We start from the raw sequence: 21,899 nt of genomic DNA on the forward strand, positions 1-21,899 counted from the left end.
CTGGCAAAAAGTCTGTGAAGTTTCTGGGGAACCCACAGTCATGCTTGTAACTCATCACTGGTACTTACTGTGGAGTCTGGCTTCATATACATAAAGCAAATGCCCATTCAACCTCCCAGTGTTAGAACCTGGACCTAACTGCCACTTTTATTCAGGAAGTTGTCCTATTTTATTCAGAAGTTGTCCTATTGATCAAATAGACACAAAAAGCACATTATTAGACTGACTTGAATGATTTACTAGTCTTATTTTCAATCTGTATTGCTGTAGCAGCTATGACTGCCAGTTGAACTCTAGGGAGGGTTTTTTTTGACAATGTACCATGACAGAAAAGCAGTATCTTCTCTGAGCATGCAGTCTGAGGTGCTGATCCGGGAGGTGTGTATGCTCAAATTTATTTGCTGGAGCTGTCCATCCATATCCGTGGATGCTCAGAATGGATATTTAAGCAGATATATGATCTATACTGTTGGCTTCTGTCTTGCACTTCAGTTGCAAACTCAATCCTGTTCTTTTTATTTTCCTTTCAATATTGAATTTTACCGTGTACTTACTTTTACATTTACTACTTAATAAACTGAGACTTTCCAAACAACAACATGCATATTTAGATATATTACTAAACACAGTAATTTTCAATGCGCTATAGGGATCAGAGTCATTCTAAAAGATGAGTTAATACATAATTCTGTAGTTCGGCATCTCTGCAGAAGGCTGTCCCATACGCTTTACATAAAAGGCCTGACTCATACAAGTGTGACAGCAAAATGAAGGCCACTAAACTAAAAGATGAAAACAGCCAAAAAACTTTGGGTAAGGCATTTTGGTTGAGACAATAGTTTAAGAAGGTCAGCATAAAAAGTCATTTAGCTCTCCTTTTGACTTCTTATCCTAGAAAGAGAGAACAATAATAAAACCAGGCAGCAATAAATTTAGAACAAATTAAAAAAAAATACTTTTATGTAACACATGTCCTGACTATAGAATTCATTGCTGTAATAGGTCATCAAGTTAAATACTGTGGCTGGATAACATTATCGTCACTCATAAAGAGCCAAGTCCTCTCTACTGTAGCCAAGCCAATGTTATTCAGTGAGACTGAAATAAGATCTGAGTAAAACAGTGGGATTTATACCAGTATTTATGAGATGGTTATGCTCTATGAGAACAATAAAGGTAATTAGATCCCCTGCTCAGCACTTCATCTGTTTACTGAAGTGGAGGAGCAAACTCCCTTTTACCATTTCATAATTTGATAAAACCACTATAAAGGGGCTTTAAAAGTAATAGATACTAACCATGGGGACAGTACTGGGTCACTGGGTTATGCTTTACTGAAAAACTTGCTTTAGCTACAAATTACCTTGGCAAGCTACAGCTGTATGCATAATTATGAACTATAGTACTTCATACACATGTACTGAAAACTAACTTCCCCTGTCCTCACCTATGAAGCCCCTTTCAGCACAATGAGAATTACACAATGCTGCTATAAATTATATGCCAAACTTCAGTCTGATTTTGGGTATTTACACTTCTAAATCTTTCAAACTACTGGTTTCTAATTAAAATTGTGACATGCTCTTTCAACAATAACCCAGCATGTAAGGATTCTGCATACCTTTCAAACCTTTCACAAGGAAAAAGTCAGCTTTAATTCACAAGTGAGGTTTATTTTTTTGGTAGTTTTAGGTAACACAACCTCTTTAGAAGCAGATGGCCTCCTGAGTGTGTTGGTAGAAATGTGGCACAGGAGACATGAGTCTAGAGCCAAATTCAAGGAAAATTACAATGTGTAAGGCCCAGTTTTCAGTAAAAGGAAGATTCTGCTCAAAGATAAGTACAGCCTTTAAAGTGAGGATCAAGTCTACCTAACATGGTAGGGGGAGTCTTCCTGGGTCTCCAGGGACAGATGTTACCAACCCTATGTATGCCTTACTGTCCCTCATCACTACTACTTCAGCCTCACACATCGAAGTGGGAGAGCTTCTCTCACTGCCCATACCATGCAAAGGAACCGATTTCTTTGTTGTTACCACTTCAGGGGTGAGGGAATCCTCTTTTTTCCTCACATACAGATATTAAATGTCAGTGTCAGCAGCTGGCGTTCAGCAGTCAACACCATCAGAGGGAACATCTAGATGGTCGTTGCCTCAGCCTTGGCAGGAGAAGCAGCATGAATGCAAATGCAGGCAAGGCTGTGCAGTGGCCAACTAACTAGCAGAAAAACACCCTTTAGCACTATTTATCTACGCATGGAGTTCCAGGAGGAAGATGCCACCTCCTGAGAGCAGAGGCTCCTAGGAAGGGTGCCTGAAAAGAGTGCCACAGCCATCCTAGGAGGAATCTTTCTGTGCTTGAGAAGGGCTCCTACAAAAAGACACTGTGGCACAGAGCCTGTGGGAATTGCCTTCTTGAGTTAGCCTCCAGGACGATGCAGCCTGGGGAGGCAGAATGAGAAGATGAACAGCTCCAGCTGCAGGGATGGTGGATTTTCACACCTGCAGCCACCATACCTTGGTGGTGCAACTCACGGGACAGGCAGGGCAGAGGAGCACCTGCTCTCTCCGTACTGACGTTGCCTAAGTCCTACCTCCATTCTGCTGGTTGACTCCACTCCAGTTTGCCCCGTTACCGCACCCTCGGCGTGAGGCGGGCAAAACAAGGTGAAGTTTCTCTCAAAGCGCAGCTCCTCTCCTCTCCCTCCCCGCAGACCCCGGCCGCCACCCCAGCGGTGCCCACCAGCATGGCTCCCTCGGGGAGCCCGGCGACACCGTCCGTCATCGCCGTTTTACAGCCGAGCTTCTCTCCAAAGAGAAAGAAAAAAAATTACTTTCACTGCCCACGCAGCGATGCTTTTTTTTCCAGGGAAAATGAAATCCAACAAACCCACACCCCAAGCGCCAGCTCGGTGCCGCTGGCTGCGCTCCCCCGCAGGCACCCCCGCTGCCCCGGCCCGCCGGGAGCAGGTGCTCGGCGCTGCCGCCGCCCCAGACCCCCCTCCCGCCGGCCGCGGCACCTTGCGAGTCATCCCCGCTCCCCCCCGCTCCCCCGCCCCGGGCGGCCGTCGGGTGTCGCTTCCCATTTCACTTGGAGATATTTTCGGGTGGCAGGAGCCGCCTCGTCATTTCCGCCAGGAGAAAAAGACACCGGCGCGGCAGCCGCGGCCGCGGAGAAGCCGCGGGAGCCGCCGGGCACCGGAGCCGGCAGCTCGGAGCCGGCAGCTCGGACCCAGCGCCCCGCTCCGCCGGGGACCGACCTCTCGGCGGGGCCGGCAGCCGCCGCCGCTGCCCGCGGGTCCGCGGGGGCGGGAGGCGTCGGAGCGTGCCGCCCTCTCCTCCCCCTTCCTCCTCCTCCTCCTCCTCCTCCTCCCCCTCCCCGCCGAGCCGGCAACATGAACTGAAATCCCCAGAGAGGCACAGAGGCGGCGAGCGAGCGAGCGGAGCGGAGCGGAGGCAACCGAGGATATAGCGGCTGTCTCCTCCCGCCGCCGCCGGCGTCCCGGGCAGCGCGGTCCCTCCGCCCCGCACAAACCTCGCCCCGAGCCCGGAGAGCGGCGGCCGCCCGAGCCCCGCGCCCCCGAGCCGCCCATGGCCCTCATCATGGAGCCCGTCAGTAAGTGGTCGCCGAGCCAGGTCGTCGACTGGATGAAAGGTGAGGAGCGGCGCCGGGGCTGCGCGGTGCCCTCTCCCATCACCCCCCCAACCCCCCCCCGCAGGTGCGGGGAGCTCCGCGGCTTCCCCCGCGCCGGGATCCCGCCTCCCGGCACCGCTGGCTCCCCCCCCCCGCTTTGGCTGGGCTTGGAAAGGGAGGCGGGAGGCGGCCGGGGTTGGGGCGAGGGGGCCGGGGGTCGGGGGTCGCGCTCTCCCCCTCCCCGTGGGGCGGCCGGCGACCCTGGGCGGCCCACGAAGCCGGGGAGGGGGCCGGGGGCGATGCCGTGCCCGGGGGAGCCCGGTGTGCACCCGCGCGGCGACCCCGGTGTGGCGATGGAGCCGCCCCCGCAGCGGCGGGGGACGCGAGGAGCGTGTCCGGCTGATCCCGCCGGGTGCGGCGCGAAATGACTCGCAAATGAAAGTTCAGCCGAACGTGCGGCGCTTGCCAGTGCGGGGGGACAGCGGAGGGGACACGGGAGGGACGCGGCTGCAGGGTCTCCCTGCGATGGGGAAGGGCGGGGGGGCTCCGCAGGCGGTGGGGCCGAAGGGTCGGTCTGCGCCCTCGGGGATGCCGGGGCTCCCGCCCCCTCCGCTCCCGCTGCCATGGAACCGCCTTGCCGGGAGAAGGGCGCCCAGAGCCCCCTCCAGCCGGGGCACCGCGCTTCGGGGGGTCCCCATCCCCGTCCCCATCCTGGGGGCGACATTTCGAGATTTCTGATTGAAGGGAGCACGGAAGAGTCCGCTCGGCTGAGCATGATTCTACCGCTGCTCCGCTTCTCCCACTCTCTCACCTGTCCTCCCCCCAAATAAAGTCTGATAAGAATAAAATTTGGACTTTCTGGAAATGCTCTTCTTTTATTCTGCGTGCACTGACATGGCTTTAACGCTGTAATTTAAAAGGGTCTTTTTTGGGCGGGGGTGTTGTTTTTTTTTTATTATTATTACCTTTAAGTTAGGCTGCAGCTGTGTTTTGAATAAATCACCATCTAGTATTATATATCTTTTTATAAAGATAGAATGACCGGATGGGTACAACTTTTGAACAACTGCTACATTGTGGGAGTTCTTTATAACATGCTGCGTGCTACTAATATGACAGTTTCATCATCCTTAAAATTTCAGGCATATAGCATATGTTTTCAGTTATTTGATCCTGGCATTTATAGCTGTTATGTTACAATTGTATTCAACATACATAAGTTTGCTGTTTCTGAAGCATTCTCAATCCACGGAATAATAATAATAATAATAAAGAATGATGTGATGCTTCATATCCTAAGAAATTAGTAAATATTAATAAAAAACTTGAAGGAGCTATAGATGGTCAGTGTTAAAAGCAAACCCTTTTTAACTTCAAAACGTTTTTTTACAGCTGTTTAGCTTCCAACATTTTTACCCATGGAAAAAGGAAAAATAAAAAGATTGTGTAGAACTTTTTCCTAATCAATGTCTGAGATACATTCCCCATGTTTTGGGAATGCATAAAAAGTAATGAATTTGCAGATTATGCATTTTTTAAGCACTTCAAAAATGTAATACATTAAATACTTTTTATAAATGACAGGTGAAGTGCATTGCATACTCTGCTTTTGTATTACATCAATATAAAATCAGTAATTTTAAAAGAACAGACTGACTAAATGGTAATATTAAAAATCATGTGGCTAGATAAGGGCTTGTGGTTAGAAACGTGTGACTAACACTTAGACCTGTAGATCTTTTAAAAATAATCATGTGAACTTTACAAAAAAAAAAAAAGCAGTTACTGTAGTTGTGCTTTCTTTCTGGATTACGAAGGTTGCTTTTTAGTGTTTAACCTCTTTAATTTGGTGTGAGTGCTCAATTGTTTGTCTGGGGTACTTTCACTTTTACTGGGTGAACACATATATGTTGCTTCAAGCTTTCATTTCTTCATTTGGTATTCTGTACAGATGAATCTTCATTTAGGTTGTGCAAAGAGGTAAAGCACCTGCCTCTTACTAGCACTGTTGGATGAAAACCACTTAGATAGCCACTCTAGCTTCAGAACTTGAGCTTGGAATTAAAATGACTAGCAGCTGTGGGCAGGTCACACATTGCTGAGTTTGGAGTAAGGGTGGTAGTGAATAAGGGCAGGTGGTCCTTGCTGCAACAACTTTGTTTTTCTCACTTATCATTTGCAAACATTGCTATTGAAATCTGCATGAAAAGATGTTCTTCTGCTGCTTTAAATGCATTGTCTCCAGCAAATTATGTTTCTGAAAGTCTAAAAAATAGTTTATTTGTGTTTTAAGAGGTACCCTAGACAGCTTGATGAGCAAGACATGAATGTGTCTCTGTCATGAGAACTTTGGAGGGACTGCATTAGAGGTCTTTGCATTAGGGGCAGTCAAGCCTGCTTTGCATAAATTACATTAAAGTTCAAGATGCAAGAATATTTTGCTGACTTACTGAGGTTATTAAACAGAATTATAAATGTTGAACTTGGTTTTAACCTCTTCCTTGAAGTAAGTGTCCTGCTATGTCATATGCCTGCTTGAAGCAGCTCTGTAAAGAGCATTCTTCAAAATAGATTTCAATGTTCAAAGCAAAATCTTTCCTGAAAAAGGAAAATCCTACCGTTTAACATTGTTTACAGTTATCTGAAAGTAAGGAAATGAAACACTTTAGATTTTATTGCTCTCAGTGTTTTTGTGATGGTCTTGTTGGTATGACCTGAACGTTTGCAATAAAAGGCCCCGTCTGGAATTCTTTATTTAGTCAAAAGAGCCATTACCTCAGTGGCATTTTGTTCAGAGTAGTGATAAAGCATTGGGCCTAATATTACAACATGTGAGAAATGAAGACAGGCAAAATATTTCCACTCAGAAGGGTTAGATGAAAGTGCCAAGCTCTGGGCTTGATGGCTGAATAAAGAACAGTCTCAAGACTATGGGTATTCATGGAATAAATGCAGTTTCTCCAGTATCTTCTCAGTTTTTAATTCCTTGATATATACAGTTGGTCTGTGGACCCTTTTAATGGCCTAACTCCAATGCTGCTGAGATACGGAGTTGTACCTGGAATTGGTTATGCAAATAAGTGACTACCTAAATTTTGACTGTGAATATGTGTACGATGAGTTGAGGACCAAGGAACCAGTTAAACTTGGCAAATGAAAAGGACAAAGTGAGTGGAGCCGATGTCAGCATATGATTTTGTGAACCCACAGACAGAAGATTAACTGCCACAGAGCTGGAAAAAGAGTAGGATTAGCTCATCTCTCCGGGATGGCATATTGTATGTGGAGGATAAAATGAATATTTAAATTGATTCAAACCATGTATTATTTTCATACGTTTAGTACTAATTTTAAAGGTCCTGTATGGATCAGTGAGCTGAAAATGTGTCAATCACCTCCCCTTTGGAGGACATGTGTGGATTCCACTGCCACGTTGCATAGGCAAGCTTCGTGGAACATCATGGCTTTCACTGACTCAGGAAGGGAACATGTCAGATGTGTTTTAGATTTCTGAGGCTCTGAGAAGACTCAAAGACATGCAATTACTTACCAAACATTAGGATGTTTTTAACTGAGTCTTCTAATTTAACTTCTTTGGTGTGAGGTTATTTATAATGGCTGTATTTTGAGAAGGACTTGCTGCTTTTAACAATATTCTAGTTTTAATTCAGTATCAATTTCTCAGTGGCAGAATCTGTTCCAAAAGGCAATTTACCTGAAAAAAAATCGATATTATTTTATGCAACAAAGCTTAAATATTTATTTTTTGTTTGCTGAATGACAGCTCATAGAATTTATACTAAGCTCATACAGCTTAAACAGTTGTAATGGTAGTCATACTCAAGAAGCTGACATCTGAGGCATAGAGCTGCTCTTAAACGCTTCTAATGCTAAGAAGTGGGGTTTTTTTTGCCTTTATAAAATCTACTCTACCAGCATTTTAGAAGGATGTTAATATTTAGAAGGACTAGGGGAAGAGAAGGAGAAACATGAATGTGCTAGCAAAGTGAAAGCAGAGTGCAAAAGCTCCCCATTTGGATGATTGAATACTGCATGGGTTTGAGAACTGAGTTCCTCTCTGCTCTTCATGTGCTGAAGTTCATGTCCGTTTTCAGTAGCATGTGAGTTTGCACAGAGTCATTGTGCGCTGCCAACAACTGTGCTCCACTTGGTCTAATGGGAATTATGTGTTATTCATCAAGAAAAAGCAAGACACTGTGGGAATGCTCTGAAACTAAATACTCCAATACTTAATAATGATTTAAAAAAAAAAATGTTGCCATGGGGATCCTTTTACTCCTGTTTGTGCGTGTGCAGAGCCCTAGGACTGCTGTAGCAGCACCCAGGTTCTGCCACAGCTCCTGAACCATTAGTTAGCAATGGGGAAGCTCATCAGTGAAGTCACAAATTCTCTCGCAGCATTGGGATCTAGCAAATGGGTTTAGGTCTTAAAAAAAGTAAGAGCGACTCCTGTATTCAGGGTTACCATCAAACCTACCTGATTTTTGGCCTTGGCTTTCTCTGAAGAAGACTGATATGGACTGAGGTTAGAAGGGAGCTTTTTCTGGAGTGTAGGATGGACTACAGTGCTACAAAGGCCTGTGAGCACCTACATTATGGTAGAGAGGGTGAGTGCTTCCACATATGTATGTGCCTCATTTAGGGATTTCAATTTTGTCCATCTTTTTTGTTTTGTTTTGTTTGTTGTTTTTTTTTTTCCTAATGGTCTATTGTGTTAAAGGTTCTTTTTGCTACTTCTCTTCATATTGATTTTGGCAGGGCCCTTAAAAATTGCGACTATTAGAAATAATACAGAAAAGGCTGAGCTGTCTCAGGGAAACAAAAGCTGGATATTTAAGAGTATGAAAAACGCTTGGATTCTGAAACTTTCATTTCTTGTCAAGTGTGTGTAGGTGACTGATGAGCTTCAGAATAGTCATCAACTTGAATAGTCATTTCTAAGTGCCATATGTTGAATAGATCAGGTGTTCTACAATTTGTCAGCATTAAAACACTTTTTTCTTTGTAAGAAAGTAGCAAAACTTTCAGTAAGACAAATTGGGCGACTTTTTGGAGAAGGGAGTTTGTACAAAGAGGGCTATTCCAAACTTTAGTTCTAAGGACTGCAGTTTTAAAACTGTATCAAAAGTGGTATTGGGAGATCTCTCTCTGTAGTTTGTTTATTTTTCCAGTGGGTCTCACTTTTTGCTTGCCCTTCCGACATCAGGAGTTTTAGCAGTATCGGTGGCCACCACATCAGTCACGGTGATGTGTTTTAGAGCATCTCAGTTTGTGATTAGAAAACCTCTCCTGCCATTGTTTATCAGCACAAAATGAAACTGCAGTTGCAACTGGGATGTGTCAAAGCCTAACAGCCGGGTGTTGCCATAGCAAAGGCGATGTTACATAAGCAGCCACTCTGCAAATACTTCATGCAGCCAAATTTTAAACATAACATGAGAATTAATTTCTAAATTTATGTTCTTTTTAGGAGGGAGCTTTCCTAGATGAGGTGATCTCAGTTGCTACTGAAATTGATGTGCTTAGTTGTGAAGCTCTTTTAGCACTGCCCGTTTACACCTTTATTTTGTGTGAACATATTGTTCTGTTTCTGAAACATCTGTTGGTTTAAATATGGCCTCACAATATGTTTTCTCAAGTGGTTTTTTGCAACAGTTCGGCAAAGCTCTGTATTTTGATCTTATTCAGATTTATTTGCACACTGCAGTATTAAACCAAGCAATTTACAAATGCCTTTTCTGGTGTATGGGTGTCAACAGTTTTGCAAGGCAGCAATATAAACCAGCTCTCTTTTCAGATGAGAGGTTTGAAATATATATATACAGATGTATTTTTAGAATCTTTGCAAGTAGTTGTCTTTTAGCACTACAGCAATAATAAACCAGGCAGTTTTATTCTAAAACCCAAACTGGCAAATGGTCCAGCCTTTCTATCTGATCCTTAGAAGTGTAGATAGCCATTTAACCTCAGTAAAGTTACTGTAGCATTTGACTGTACTGTATTTCCCAGAGCCAAGTAGTAATATTTGTTACCAGTTTCCAGAGTAATAGGGAAAAAATGTTTCCTGAGAAATTTCTCTGTATAAAGGCTTGTATTCAAAGGTATGCAACCAGGAGAAAGAGAGAGCTCATTCCTCAGGGTTTCCATTCTATGTAACTGCTGGTTTGTTTGTTTGTTTTTTTTTTTCAAGAAGTTACTATATCCTCATTAAATTGTAACTGTATTGAGGATCACCTATAGCAGACACATTCAGCAGAATAACAACTTCAGATTTCTAGCTCCAAATAAAACAAAACTGTGCTACTATCACAGTTATTGCTTAAATAATTTACTTAATGAATACTTTAAACCTTCAGTTTAGAAGCTGAATGATTATCAAGACAAATACTGTAGGATAAGGGTTCCCAAATACCTTATAAAAAAATCCAGTCTGTAAGGGCTATGTTGGGAAATCCTGAAATAACCACATTTTCTCCATTGGTCTCTCCCAGCTTTTCAAACACATGTGCTTTCTCCAAAAAGATGAAGTAAGGAAACTGAGGTGAATTTGGTTTTTTACAGTTGAAAATTTGGAGCCAAATATTAGGCTCATATTACAGTCAAAATGCAGAAGAAATCATCTGCCATATGAACCTGCTTGTGGCACTATCAAGGAACTTTTAATTTCTTGTTGTGGGACTGTTGGACCTAGCAGGATATTTGCTCTTAAATTTAAAATAGGTGGCTGTATGAGAGAAAGCATCTGCTGTTCCTCATAATGCTCCTTTCCTGAAGTTAAAGGATATGAAGGTCTGGAAGACACATCCACTAGTCTGGTGCACTGAAGATCTGGAATGCTGAATGAGCATCCGCTCATATACACATTTTTCCCTTGCTGTCTGTGGGGGTTAGATAGGTAATAGAGGAAACATTTTTCCTTGAGGTTTCCAATGCAGGCATTTTTCTTTTGCAAAGGAAGTTGTGTATTGTCTATAGCAAGTCGTTTTAGTGCACTGGAGGCTTAAAAATCTAGCCCATTTTGTGCTGCTTATCTGCCAAGTAATATTATCTTTGAGATAATAGCTGTGGATGTGATCATGTTGGGTGCTTGGCATTTCCAGTTTATCCTTTAAGTAGAAATTTAGAGCTTTTGGTACCTCAGATGAAGTGCCTACAACAGTAATTTCAAAGTGTTTGGACTTACATGATTAACATCTGCTACAGTACCATATGGTGGGAATTTCCAAGTAAACTGTTAATTAATACAGGAGTGTACCAGAGTAGGCCTTAATTAAACTATATTCAGCTGAAGAGTATTATTTTAATATAGTCAAATGCAAAGTGCTGTACTTTTGTATTATACCTTTTCTGTTGTGTGAAGAAGAGGGAAAAAAAGCTGGTAAATATTAATTGAGCCTTTAAAATGAAGGTTCAAGTAGCTTTTAAAATAGATGGCTTAGGACTTGCATCAGCATCAAGCATCCATAGATTGAAGTGGAATGGGGTCTTTATTTGGTAATGCTGAATTGTACTTTGTGAATGCTGTGCTGCAAGGCCTGCACCACGTTGTCTAGCACCACTGGTGGAGTGAAACCTTCCTGTGTGAGCTGGCCAAAACGGTCTGGAAGAGTGTTGGGTTGGGAGCTAAGGTTGTGCCTGAGCCGGGATAATGCTGGGACTTCCTCCTTAGTCCTCTTGTATTTGAAAGTATGAGCATACCCATGTATGCAGCTGAGCTCAGTCACCTCTAAAGGGCTCCTGCCTCCCACAGGGATGATTGTCGGCCGTAAAGAAGTTTATAATATTACTGTTTCTGTTAAAGTGTGGAATTTATTTTTAGTTTAGCCAAATCCACAGCTATAAATGACCTATTTTAAAATAGATACTGTTTCCCTGGCCTCCCTTCCTTCTTTATTTCCCTTTTCTCCTGATAATCTTCATGTCAATAAGAAGGTGAAGAAAACCTTTCTCTGCATATTGAGACCGGGCAAATATAGGTGGGATGTGCCAGTGTTGTCTGAGTAATTCAATAGATGGCATTCTTCCCCCTGAGTCAACGTTGAAACCCTTCATGGGAAAGACAAGAGACTTTTCAGTGAGATGTCAACCTGAAATCTTGAGCCGGTGTGGTTGCTGAAGGCTCACTGGCATTCTTCATCATAGTGGGAGACTTAGCTCTAGCACCCTAATTAAGTTTCCTGTTAATAATTAAAATCTTTGTAACCAGATTGCCCTTGTTGATATCTGTTACTGACATATGCCTGCCTTTCTTTAATTGCTTTGTGGTTTTGTTGGTTGCTTTCACACAGCTGATATTTTGATTTGCAAGGTACAGTGTTGTTCCTGTCCTTTTTTTTGTTAAGGATTTTCAAGTCATATTGGTGGAAGGATCTGTTGAACACAAAGTAGAAGTTGCTCTCTAAAAAAACAACTTGGGATGTGTATAGTCAACTGTTGTGAATCTGCACTTGTCCTGCTTTGTGTACACCTTTTAAACACTAAACAAGTAACAATTTTCTTCTTACTTTGTCTGAGTGAAGTGTGACTGGAGACTTTTTGGTGAAATATCCAAAAAGCACCTTCTTGAGTTTTCAGCATTGACTGACATCTGCATGTCTTGTTTATTGTTGCTTTATCATCATGGATAGAACTGCGTGCCCTTTGCCTCCATTTCATTTCAGAGTCAAGTATGGCTTTTTTCAGTAGACTTTGTTTTATTAGAGCTAATATGAAAAAATTGCAAAAGAAATGTGTTAGTGGTTTTTTATTTTGGTAGTCCACTTCTACTTATTTCCAAAACTTTCTGTAAGTGCAGGGTGATGAAGTGGTCATTACTGCTTTTCAGAGGGGTGCTAATTGCCCTTTTCAAATATTGTGGTCTTCAATATTTTCAAATAAAACCATATGTTAGTTTAACCTAGAATGTGGAGGCTTAATGTTTCTTAATTTTCTGTTTACGTTTTTTGATATAGTCTTGATTGTTTTTACCCCATGAGTCCTCTTGAAAATACCAGCAATCAGTAATTTCAGTATTGGGTACTGGACTTCAAAAGCAGGTGTAATTTTTGTTACTTTAGCCATTATTTTATTGTATGTTTTAAACCACCTGGATCTTAGCTATTTAATGCAGTCTGTGGTCAAAAGCCTATTTCTGGAGTCCTGATAACTGAGTCCAAGAGCACAGTGTGGTGTGAATAATTTGTCATGCTCTGCATGTGGATTTGAGAAACAGAGGTTCAGCCTGGAAGTGTAATCATTGCACATAAAAAATTTCCATGTAAGTGTCAATCTGAACGTTTGAAGGGAAGAGGATAGTTTATCATTAGAAAAAAAAGACAGTTAGGTCTATGACAGAACTCCCTGAGAGCAAATAAACTAATTTTTTAAAAGGACTGGGTAGTTCGTAGCCTTCAAAGGAATGTTTTAAATGTTTGCTTTAGCAAATTTCACAACTGACAGAGCATTTGAATGCCTGCATGAGTTATGATAAAGCTACTATTCATACTGTAGAAAATATAGTGGTGCATATGCATCATGAAATGTCTGTATTCCTAAGATTACCATGTTTTCTTGTGTGGTTTGTTGGGGCGTGTGTGTGTGGTTTTGGTTTTGTTGAGGGGGGGGAGTTGGTTTTCTTTTGTTGTTTTTCCTTTTTTTTTTTTTTTTAGTAAAGGATTTAATGTTCTTGATAACTACCCTGACTTGAGTAATACAGCTGAAGAGTCATGGCAGTGCTAATGAGGAGTGCTAGTTATCTCACGGAATCACAGAATTGTTAGGCTTGGAAGGAACCTCTGGAGATCATCCAGTCCAACCCCACTGCCAAGGCAGGATCCCCTAGAGCAGGTGGCACAGGAACATGTCCAGGTGGGTTTTGAATGTCTCCAGAGAGGGAAATTCCACGACCTCCCTGGGCAACCTGTTCCAGTGCTCTGCCACCCTCTATGTAAAGAAGTTCTTCCTCATGTTGAGGTGAAAATTCTTTGTGTTTATGGCCATTGCTCCTCATCCTATCACTGAGCACCACCAAAAAGAGTCTGACACCAGCCTCTTCCACCATCTCCCTCATGGAAACATCAGTATTTCAAAATGGTCTTAACACTTTATCAACCCAAGGTCTTTGGAAAAACAAGTCAAAAATCACTTACCCCATGGGCTGTGTAGGACTCATTAGATGAACAAAAGGTTAAATTTGTTGCAGAAGACTAAAGGTTGTTTTCAGTTATTAAAAGTTTACGAAGTTAATTTACAAGGAGCTCATCAACCCTTTGCTTAATCTGTCTTGGACAGTAAGTTCCTTTTCTGTTACTTATTTGGGCATCATCCTGTTTCTCTCTTCCATCCTGTGTGTTGTCCCTCAGCTCACTGTAAGCCTTGCTGAGCTATCCAATTATGAACTGGAGGAAACTAATGCTAATGAGTTATGAATGAGTAAACCTGAACAGACTGGGCAATTAGTGTCTGCCTCTGGTGGTGTTACCAGATTGTAGGGTTTCACGTGTCTTCCTGACAAAGCAGGGTGCAGTGATGTGCTGTAGGTTGCTGCCTGGGCAGCTGAATGCTGTGACTGTGGGACAGAAGCTTGAGTGCAAAATAGTGTGTCCTGTATGTTTTTCACCTCTTCAGATCTGAGCAAATTTTCTAGTTCAAAAGAAGGTAAAGTTGAATACAAACTTTGCTGCCCAGTTCCTTATTAAAAAAATATTTAAAAGACCTTTACTTTACAAAACATTTGTTTTTCAGTTGACGATACATTTTAGGCAGTGGTGGGAATAGTGACATTTTAGATCCAAAGGAAAAATGAACATGTTCATAACACTTCAAATGAATGTATATGAACTTAATTCAACTACAGGCAGAATTAAATAACATCTAGGAATTGGAATATTATCATTTCATTAGATTTCCTTGCTTTGTTGATGTTCAGCAATGTGGTCTACCTCTTACAAGGTAATTGTCTTGTATTTACCCTAAGAATTAACACTGTAAATTTTAAGCCCTTACCCTCTTATTTAGTGCTCTCAAATACTATAGGGAGTTTCCTGCAGAATACGGTTTTGATAAATCTTGCTAAATCAAAATTCACTTCAAGAAGGAATTACAATGAGACCTCTGAAGGAAAAGATTGATGTGTGTTAGGATTTAGTTTCAATCAATGGTAAAATTGTTTCTAAAATTACAAATTTATCTAATTTACTTTTCTTTTGATAGAGTCTTTGAAAGTGTTATAGCAGGTCATGTTGTAGCTCAAAGTTTTTGAGTTCAAAGCATCTCAGTAATGTCAAATGTTACAACTCTACTACTTAGAAGGAAAATGGCTTCCAGATCACAGTAATTCAGAAGTGGGCAAATAAATAGAAATGGCTTTGTGGTAGCATGATTTGGTATTTAAATCTCAGGAGATCATTTTTTTGTTTGTTTAAGGCTCACTATTTTAGGAATTTTTTTGTCACTGTGGAACAGCACAAAATGATAAATCAAATAGTTTAATGGTAGAATTCTGCCATCAGTGTTGAGAATGCTAAATCCTTGTAGCTTCTGTTGAAGAACACACCATTCTTGTTTATAATTAAGTACCCTAAGAACAATTGACTTCAACATTTGATGAGTTCTTAAATGTGCTTCTTTTAAAGTTATTATCATATGGCAGATCAGAAGTAAACTAGCTGGGAGTTCAGAGAGGTCAGATACAGTCAGCTATAAAGAGTTGTCTGCCTGTTTGGTTTTTGTTTTTTTTTTTTGTTTTTTTTTTTTACATTTTTTTCCCCTTCCCTTAATGACTTTTTTGCTGTGGCATATGTGACTTTGTTTAAGTTTGCTCTGTGCACTCTAATCCAATTGCTTTGTTTAGTCAAATGAGTGGGTTTTATTTCATTTTTGGATTTTAGCTATTTTTTTAGCATTAAATGTTCATATGTAATTAGGATATGTTATTAAAGATTAGATTCTCACATTGGGACGTGTGCCAGTTCATGAAATGAAGTCATGCTTGTCAGGAGATAGTAAATAATAAGCTTAGTAAGGTTTAAAGATGTGTCTTGCAAAACATTAGTCCCTGTAATGAGTGCAAAGTGGCAACAGTACATAAATATCAATTGTTTTTCTCCAGTGGATCCATTCAAATTAAATTTTTTTTACCAGTTTAATGAAACAAACAAGAAAGGATGTTTGTCTTTTCAGAAACTAGTTTCCCATCCCAGAACAATGACTTGTTTTGAACTGGAGGGGAAAAATCCAACACTCATGCAATATCTTGTAATCTCTGTTCACAAAACCACATTAAAAATAAGAAACTGCTGTCCAGTGAATCCCCATTTATCTGCAAGGAGGAGTCTTGGATTCTCAGCTTTGCTTTCAGGACTGTCTATATTTGATTCTTCATTTTATCCAGAATCTTTCAATATTCCTGGGAGCAAGGGCTTGGAACATAAGGTTGCCTGTGCTCTTAAATGCCTCGAGCATCCTGGCTGATGTGTGTTTGCTTGGGGCTGGTGTGCCCAGGGTAGCATTGGCAAGAACAGGATTTGGAGACAAGGATGGCTCTGTTTCCATTCTAATTTGATCAGACAAAACTGCTCACAGTCGTGCCCCGAAAGATTTTGATAACTGATCTTAAATTCAGGCATCTAATTTCTGTCTTTAAGAGCGTGAGTCTCTCTGTGGGCCTGGGCAGACAAACTTCTCTGCTAATAATATGTGCAGTGGGTTTTTTAGTGATTTTTTTTTTTTTCTGATGTGGCCCCTGGCACTTGTGGGAGAAGGAGGAGCTGGTGTAGCCCTTCTTTGGGGTGCACCTTCAGCCCGGAACAAGGGGGGAAAAGGGAACAGTATGTTGGAATGCAAATGTGGAAAGCAGAGTAATTTAAGTGGAGAGGAGAAAAGAAGCGTACTATGCATACACACATATTCTTAGTCACTTTTGTTTTACATTAAATTCTTTTTTTTCATTTTTTAAAAGTTATATTATTAAAATTTTTGAAATTGCATGTATAAAATAAGCGCTTGACTCAGGAACCATGTGGTATGAGATGTAACCCTGGGAAAGAGAAATGGTTTTTGCTAATGAGCAGGTGTTTCACTAAGATTAATAAAAGAAAAACAAAACCAAACATTCAATGAACAAAATTCCTCCTATTTAGTAATACAAAGATGCTTACAAAGTAGCAAAAACATGTAGCATCTGATGTTGAAACTAAGTGGCTGTTATGCTAAGTAACAGCATCTTGCTGTGGGTACCACACTACCAGTTTTGCTTAACACACAAAATATTTGTGCTCAATACTGGAGGGCCTTAAATACCCTACTTTCATTTTGTGAGAAATTCTTATCCCAAGTGTCTGAACAAAATAACAGAAAATGGTTCTTTATGCTGCTGATTTCTTTCCCCTGTGCTCCTAGACCCCTGGTATTGTTGGCATTCCTGGAGACTAACCAGTACTGCAGTAGCAGAAGAAGGGGCTGCTCATCACTCGCTCTATCCCAAGTCCTCTGGCTCCTCCTCATTACAGGGGAGGGAGAAGGTTCAGTGCCTTATGTCATCTTTGGTTTAAGCGCACTGAAGCATCTCTAACTGACTGTCTGCCTTTTTTAATGAAAGAAATTTGTCTTGTAACAGCTTTATGTGCCCAGCTAATTAAAACCACTCTGTTATATTACTTGTTGTGTATCCTGTTTGGTAGGCAGAAATTGTTTGCACTTTGACAGATTCATTTTTGTTGATGTTGGTTTTGTAGGATGCTGCTGTCTTGGACTTGTATAACTTAGAAATAATGAGGCATTAAGGCATTTTATATATCGGCAAATACAATTGTTAATCATTAACACAGAAAACATTTTCAATCTTCTTCAGCTTCATAAGATACAGTTTGTTCTGTGTGTGTGAATGCCTTTGCCTTACAGTGAGACTAAGCTGAGTGACCTTTGATACATGAAGCTTGGGAATGAAGTTAAAGCTTTAAATAAAGAACTTGTTACAACACTGTAAGCGTTTTCTAGTAACCTTTTTAAAAGAAAAAAAAATACCTTTTTTACCAAAGAGGCAGAATTGTCTGTTCTTTCTTAGGCACTCAGTATTGGTTGATATCCTTCAAATTATTTGAGGCCTTGTATGTTTTTCCAGTGCAATGCTTCCTCATTGCAATGCTTTGATTTCTTCCATACGAATCCGAGTGTGCACAGGTGGGACTTGAATGCTGCTGTGCTGCCTGTCACTCCTGATTTGAGACCTGGAGGTCTGAGGAACTTCACCCTCCTGAGAAGCTGCATCAGCTGTTAAGGTGGAGTCACCTTCTAAACAAACCATGCTTTTCCTCCTATCTTTTTCTTGTGCTAAAAGCTGTGGGGTGGACTGAGGATTAACAACCCCATTAACTTTTGTCCCAGATGTTAAACAGTCACTTAACAAACTCTTTGGTGGTCATGTTGCTGCAGATTCTGTAGCACATTCAAAAGGAAAAAAAGTCATTATTAGTAGCTTAAAATTTCACAAATGATGTTTCTATTCAGCATCTTGTTGACTGAACAAGTTGGATTCTTTTTGCAAATACAAGAATCTTAAAAAGACCAACCCCTCCACCTGCCACAAAAGGAAGGGATTGGAAAGGCTTAAGTAGGCACCCTAAGTAAGAGGATGTTACAGCCTGAATGGCCCCAGAGAAGGTGAAGTGAATAATTGCATATGTTATTTGGAAGGAGAGATCTGATAACCCAATGATACTTGCTCACACTTCTGGTTAAGCAGTAGAAGCTGCCACAATTTGCCATCTGGTTCACCGTTACTCTGACTTAATATAGGGGAGGAGAGAGTGCTTATCATTCATAATGTGATGTTTTGGGAGAGGCCTGGTGCTGGAATCCAACTGAATGGATACCTCTTGTCTTAGGCTCTGTAAAATGTAGGCCCTGTATAACCTAGCTTGTCATGCATAAAAAGAGAGGGGCAATGTTTGAATAGACAGAAAAAGAAAAAAAGGACTGCAATTTTTTTGGTTTATATAGATTATCTGATTAAATGACTTTGAGCAATAGGAAATCCTTTGGTGTAAAATTCCTGCCTGGTATAACCTATAGGTCTGCTTTGATCTTGCACAGCACATATTTTTGTTACATTGTTAAGTGAGATAGTGGAAAACAAATTTGTGCTGGTGAAAAATAAACAAATATACCATCAAAACTGTTGATGTACCTGGAAGCTTTATGAGAAATTTCAGAGCTTTGACAAAACACTGGTGCATGCTGTTTCAGTGGCTGTGGGGTGAATCTGCATCCTGTTTATGCCAAAGGCAGGTAGAGGTTCAGTACACACTGCCCAGTAAGTTGTGAGTCTGGTCATAATAGGACTTCAAGGATTTTTAGAAGTGCCATAAAGAGATTTGTACCAGATCATTTGGTGAGTCTGTACAGTATGTTCATATGTTAAAAGATGCTCAAAATATCAGTTGAGGTCCTCAAGAGTACTCATGATGTTCTGGTAAGTTCTAGCTTTTATTTGCACCACTATTTGGAATGGCTTTTAAAGCAACGTTTTAATGGGTATTTATGGACTTTCTGAAGGAAAATTTGAAATTACATTATCTTACAGTTTGATACTAAGCCATTTCTGTTTCTGAGTTTGCATGAAAGAAAGGATGATATTAAGAGATCAAGACTGGTAGGAAAAGCAGCATGACATAGAAATTACAGAAAACTAAAATAACTAATGTGACATGTCTTGCATAAACTACACACCAATTTTCTTGTTATATTTCCTAATGGTAAATTATGATGACAAATGCTTATGGCATTTACCATAGGCCAAAGGCAGATTGCAGGGAAGAGCAGGTGGAGATGCTTTTATACTCTTGGTAGAGGGATTAAAAGAAGGTCTTCCTGGCTCTGGCTTTGGCAGTTAGTGGTGTGGGCACCGAGCTGCTGATGTACGAGCAAGGTGTGTGTAGCAGGGTCACTGCTGGTGGTGGCTCTGGTGCGGAGCCACCAGTGGGCTGAGGTGGGGGCATCTCTTGCCATGGCCCTGTGCCTCCCTGCAGCATTCATGGATTATTGTTGTGCTCACGGGGGGGTGAACTTGCTTGGCACATGAGACAGACCTGCATCCAAAGAAAGGGCGCAGTAAAGTCTCACAGTTAACAAAGAAATTTCTTGCGGGTTGGTTAATCTGTAGGAGGCACGGGTAGGATGGTGGTGGTGGTGTTAAAATTGTGGTTTTAATTAGAGGTAGGTTTTTGAAATTGGTGGCTGCCCTTGTACAAAAGTCTGGACTGGGCAGACCAGGGGGAAATGAAAAAGCCTTGTCAGTGGGTAGGCATGAGCAGAGACACCTGGAAAGACGGGTGGAAGACAGTCCTATAAAGAGTAACTCTGTGTCACCAGCACTTAAACTACCAGGTCTGCGATGTTCTGGTTCTGATTAAAGCAAAGGAAAAGAGTCAAGTTTATTCAGCACTCTACTGTGCAGTGAGAAGCTCTGTAACAATTGACAGTTCTGTCATGTTTTGAACACTCATTAACACTTCAGTATAGCTATTAAAGGACATGAAACGTTTAATCACCATGTCTTTTCTTGTTAGCAGTAGTCACTAGTGCAATGCTTCTAAAAAAATTGTAATTAAGTGAAAATTGTACTTTAACAGTTTTACTTGGGATGCAGCAATTTCAAGCATTGAGATTACTGGCCTAAGGAAACTACATATTCTTCTCCCTGAAATAACGTTTTTAAACTCTTGAAATAGTAACATAATAATTCTAATGTCATGTAGAATCCTGGAAGATGCCCTTTTACTCCTTCTAAATGTTTGGGCATTTTTAGTGTGTGTTGCGAAGGTAGAACTTTTACTTGTGATTGAAACTACTGATTTCTCATCTTCTAAAGGTCTGCTATTTAATGAAATATAAGCGTGATACAACACTGGGTCTGTTAACGGTGACACACTCATGGAATTGCTTTTTTCTTCCCTAGTGCTAGTTAGCTATTAAAAAGCCTATTTGGAATAGACTTCTGACTAAGTTTGAAAAGGAACTCTCTCAATTATAGATTAAAGGAAAATTTATAAGCCTCAGAAATCCTCAAATACTGAAGCACAGTCTTTTACCATGTTTTCAGCCTGATATTCAAAAGGTTTGAAATAACAGTAAAATAAAACAGCTCATTCCTTCGGGGGTGCATAATTGTAGGACCTTTTTCTTAAATCAAGATCTCCTCCTTTGCCCAAAATCAGAATTTAATCAAAATAACTTTCATGTAACCACTTGTATTCTAGAAGTACAGAATATGTGAAAGATTAAAAATAAACACCCATTTTTAATAGTGTGTTCCAGGGAGCTCTGAAGGGAATGCCATGGAAAATACCAGTGAAACTTTACTAATCAACCCTTATCCTTCTTTTTGCTCTTCTAGATGGGCAAGACCTGCCCCAAGCTGTGTCAGGAGAAGTCTTTTGCAGTCCCTTTGCAGTGAGGGACTCAAAGTATGTGCACTTTTAAAGCATGAACAGGGGAGGAATAGGGGTGTTTGTACAGGGAATTTGGGGAGGAGAGAGAGAGAGAGGTGACTTGTGGGTGTTGTTTCTGCTTGTGCTGAGTTGGCACTGGGCTGGGACATACTTCTTTCTCCTTGCCTCAGCCCCCTGTGGAGAAAGACAGTGGACTGCAGGTGATGACTCCCACAGTCAAAGGTCTTGGGAAGAATTGAGATGGAGGAAAAATAGACTTTTTTTTCCCTGTAAATATGGAATGATAGAGTTTTCTGTGAAAACCTGACCACAAAAACCAATGCCTTGTTATGTTTTTCCTGCATACCAATGGGGTAAATTTTCCTGTTGGCATTTAGAGGATGCTGAGTGATGAGGACTGGGTTTGCAGAAGAAAATCTTCTCCTTCTCTCTGGAGCTTAGCTTCTTTCATACAGGAAAAACAACTTCTTTACAGATCTGGCTGAAGTGTAACTTTGGTGGTAAACAGTGTGGATGGTGAAATTGAAAGGTAAGATGCAAACAAAAAAAGGTCAGTAATTACTAGAATTAAATATTTTGTGGGCTTGACAATACAGAAGATGTTTCTTTGCAAAAGAGAAGAAGGATTGTATGTACTTCGCAGCTTGTAGAGTCCTAAAAATCTTTTTATCTTTGGCAAAATGTCTGAAGGTCTCAGAAACCCTAAAATGTTACAAGCACCTCACAAGGAGACATCTGGGACCCTGATTCTTGAGATTTCAGTGCAGATTTGGGCTGGAAAGCTTCTTCCCGTGGACAGTATATTAGGTTTTGAGATTC

At 41.1% G+C, this 21,899-nt stretch overlaps 1 protein-coding gene across 8 annotated transcripts in view; it reads left to right on the plus strand.

Annotated features, from left to right (window-relative positions):
- The first annotated feature begins 3,312 nt into the window (after nt 1-3,312).
- Nucleotides 3,313-21,899, plus strand: part of CNKSR2 (connector enhancer of kinase suppressor of Ras 2) — a 208,311-nt gene continuing 189,724 nt past the window's right edge. For all 8 annotated transcript variants that reach the window (XM_064646764.1, XM_064646766.1, XM_064646765.1 and 5 more), the window contains exon 1: nt 3,313-3,654. In XM_064646764.1, coding sequence (XP_064502834.1) covers nt 3,591-3,654 — 64 coding nt within the window. In that variant the 5' untranslated portion in view covers nt 3,313-3,590. The remainder of the gene's footprint in view (nt 3,655-21,899) is intronic.

This window comes from Pseudopipra pipra, chromosome 2 (assembly GCF_036250125.1).
Source record: "Pseudopipra pipra isolate bDixPip1 chromosome 2, bDixPip1.hap1, whole genome shotgun sequence".
Classification (NCBI taxonomy): domain Eukaryota; kingdom Metazoa; phylum Chordata; class Aves; order Passeriformes; family Pipridae; genus Pseudopipra; species Pseudopipra pipra.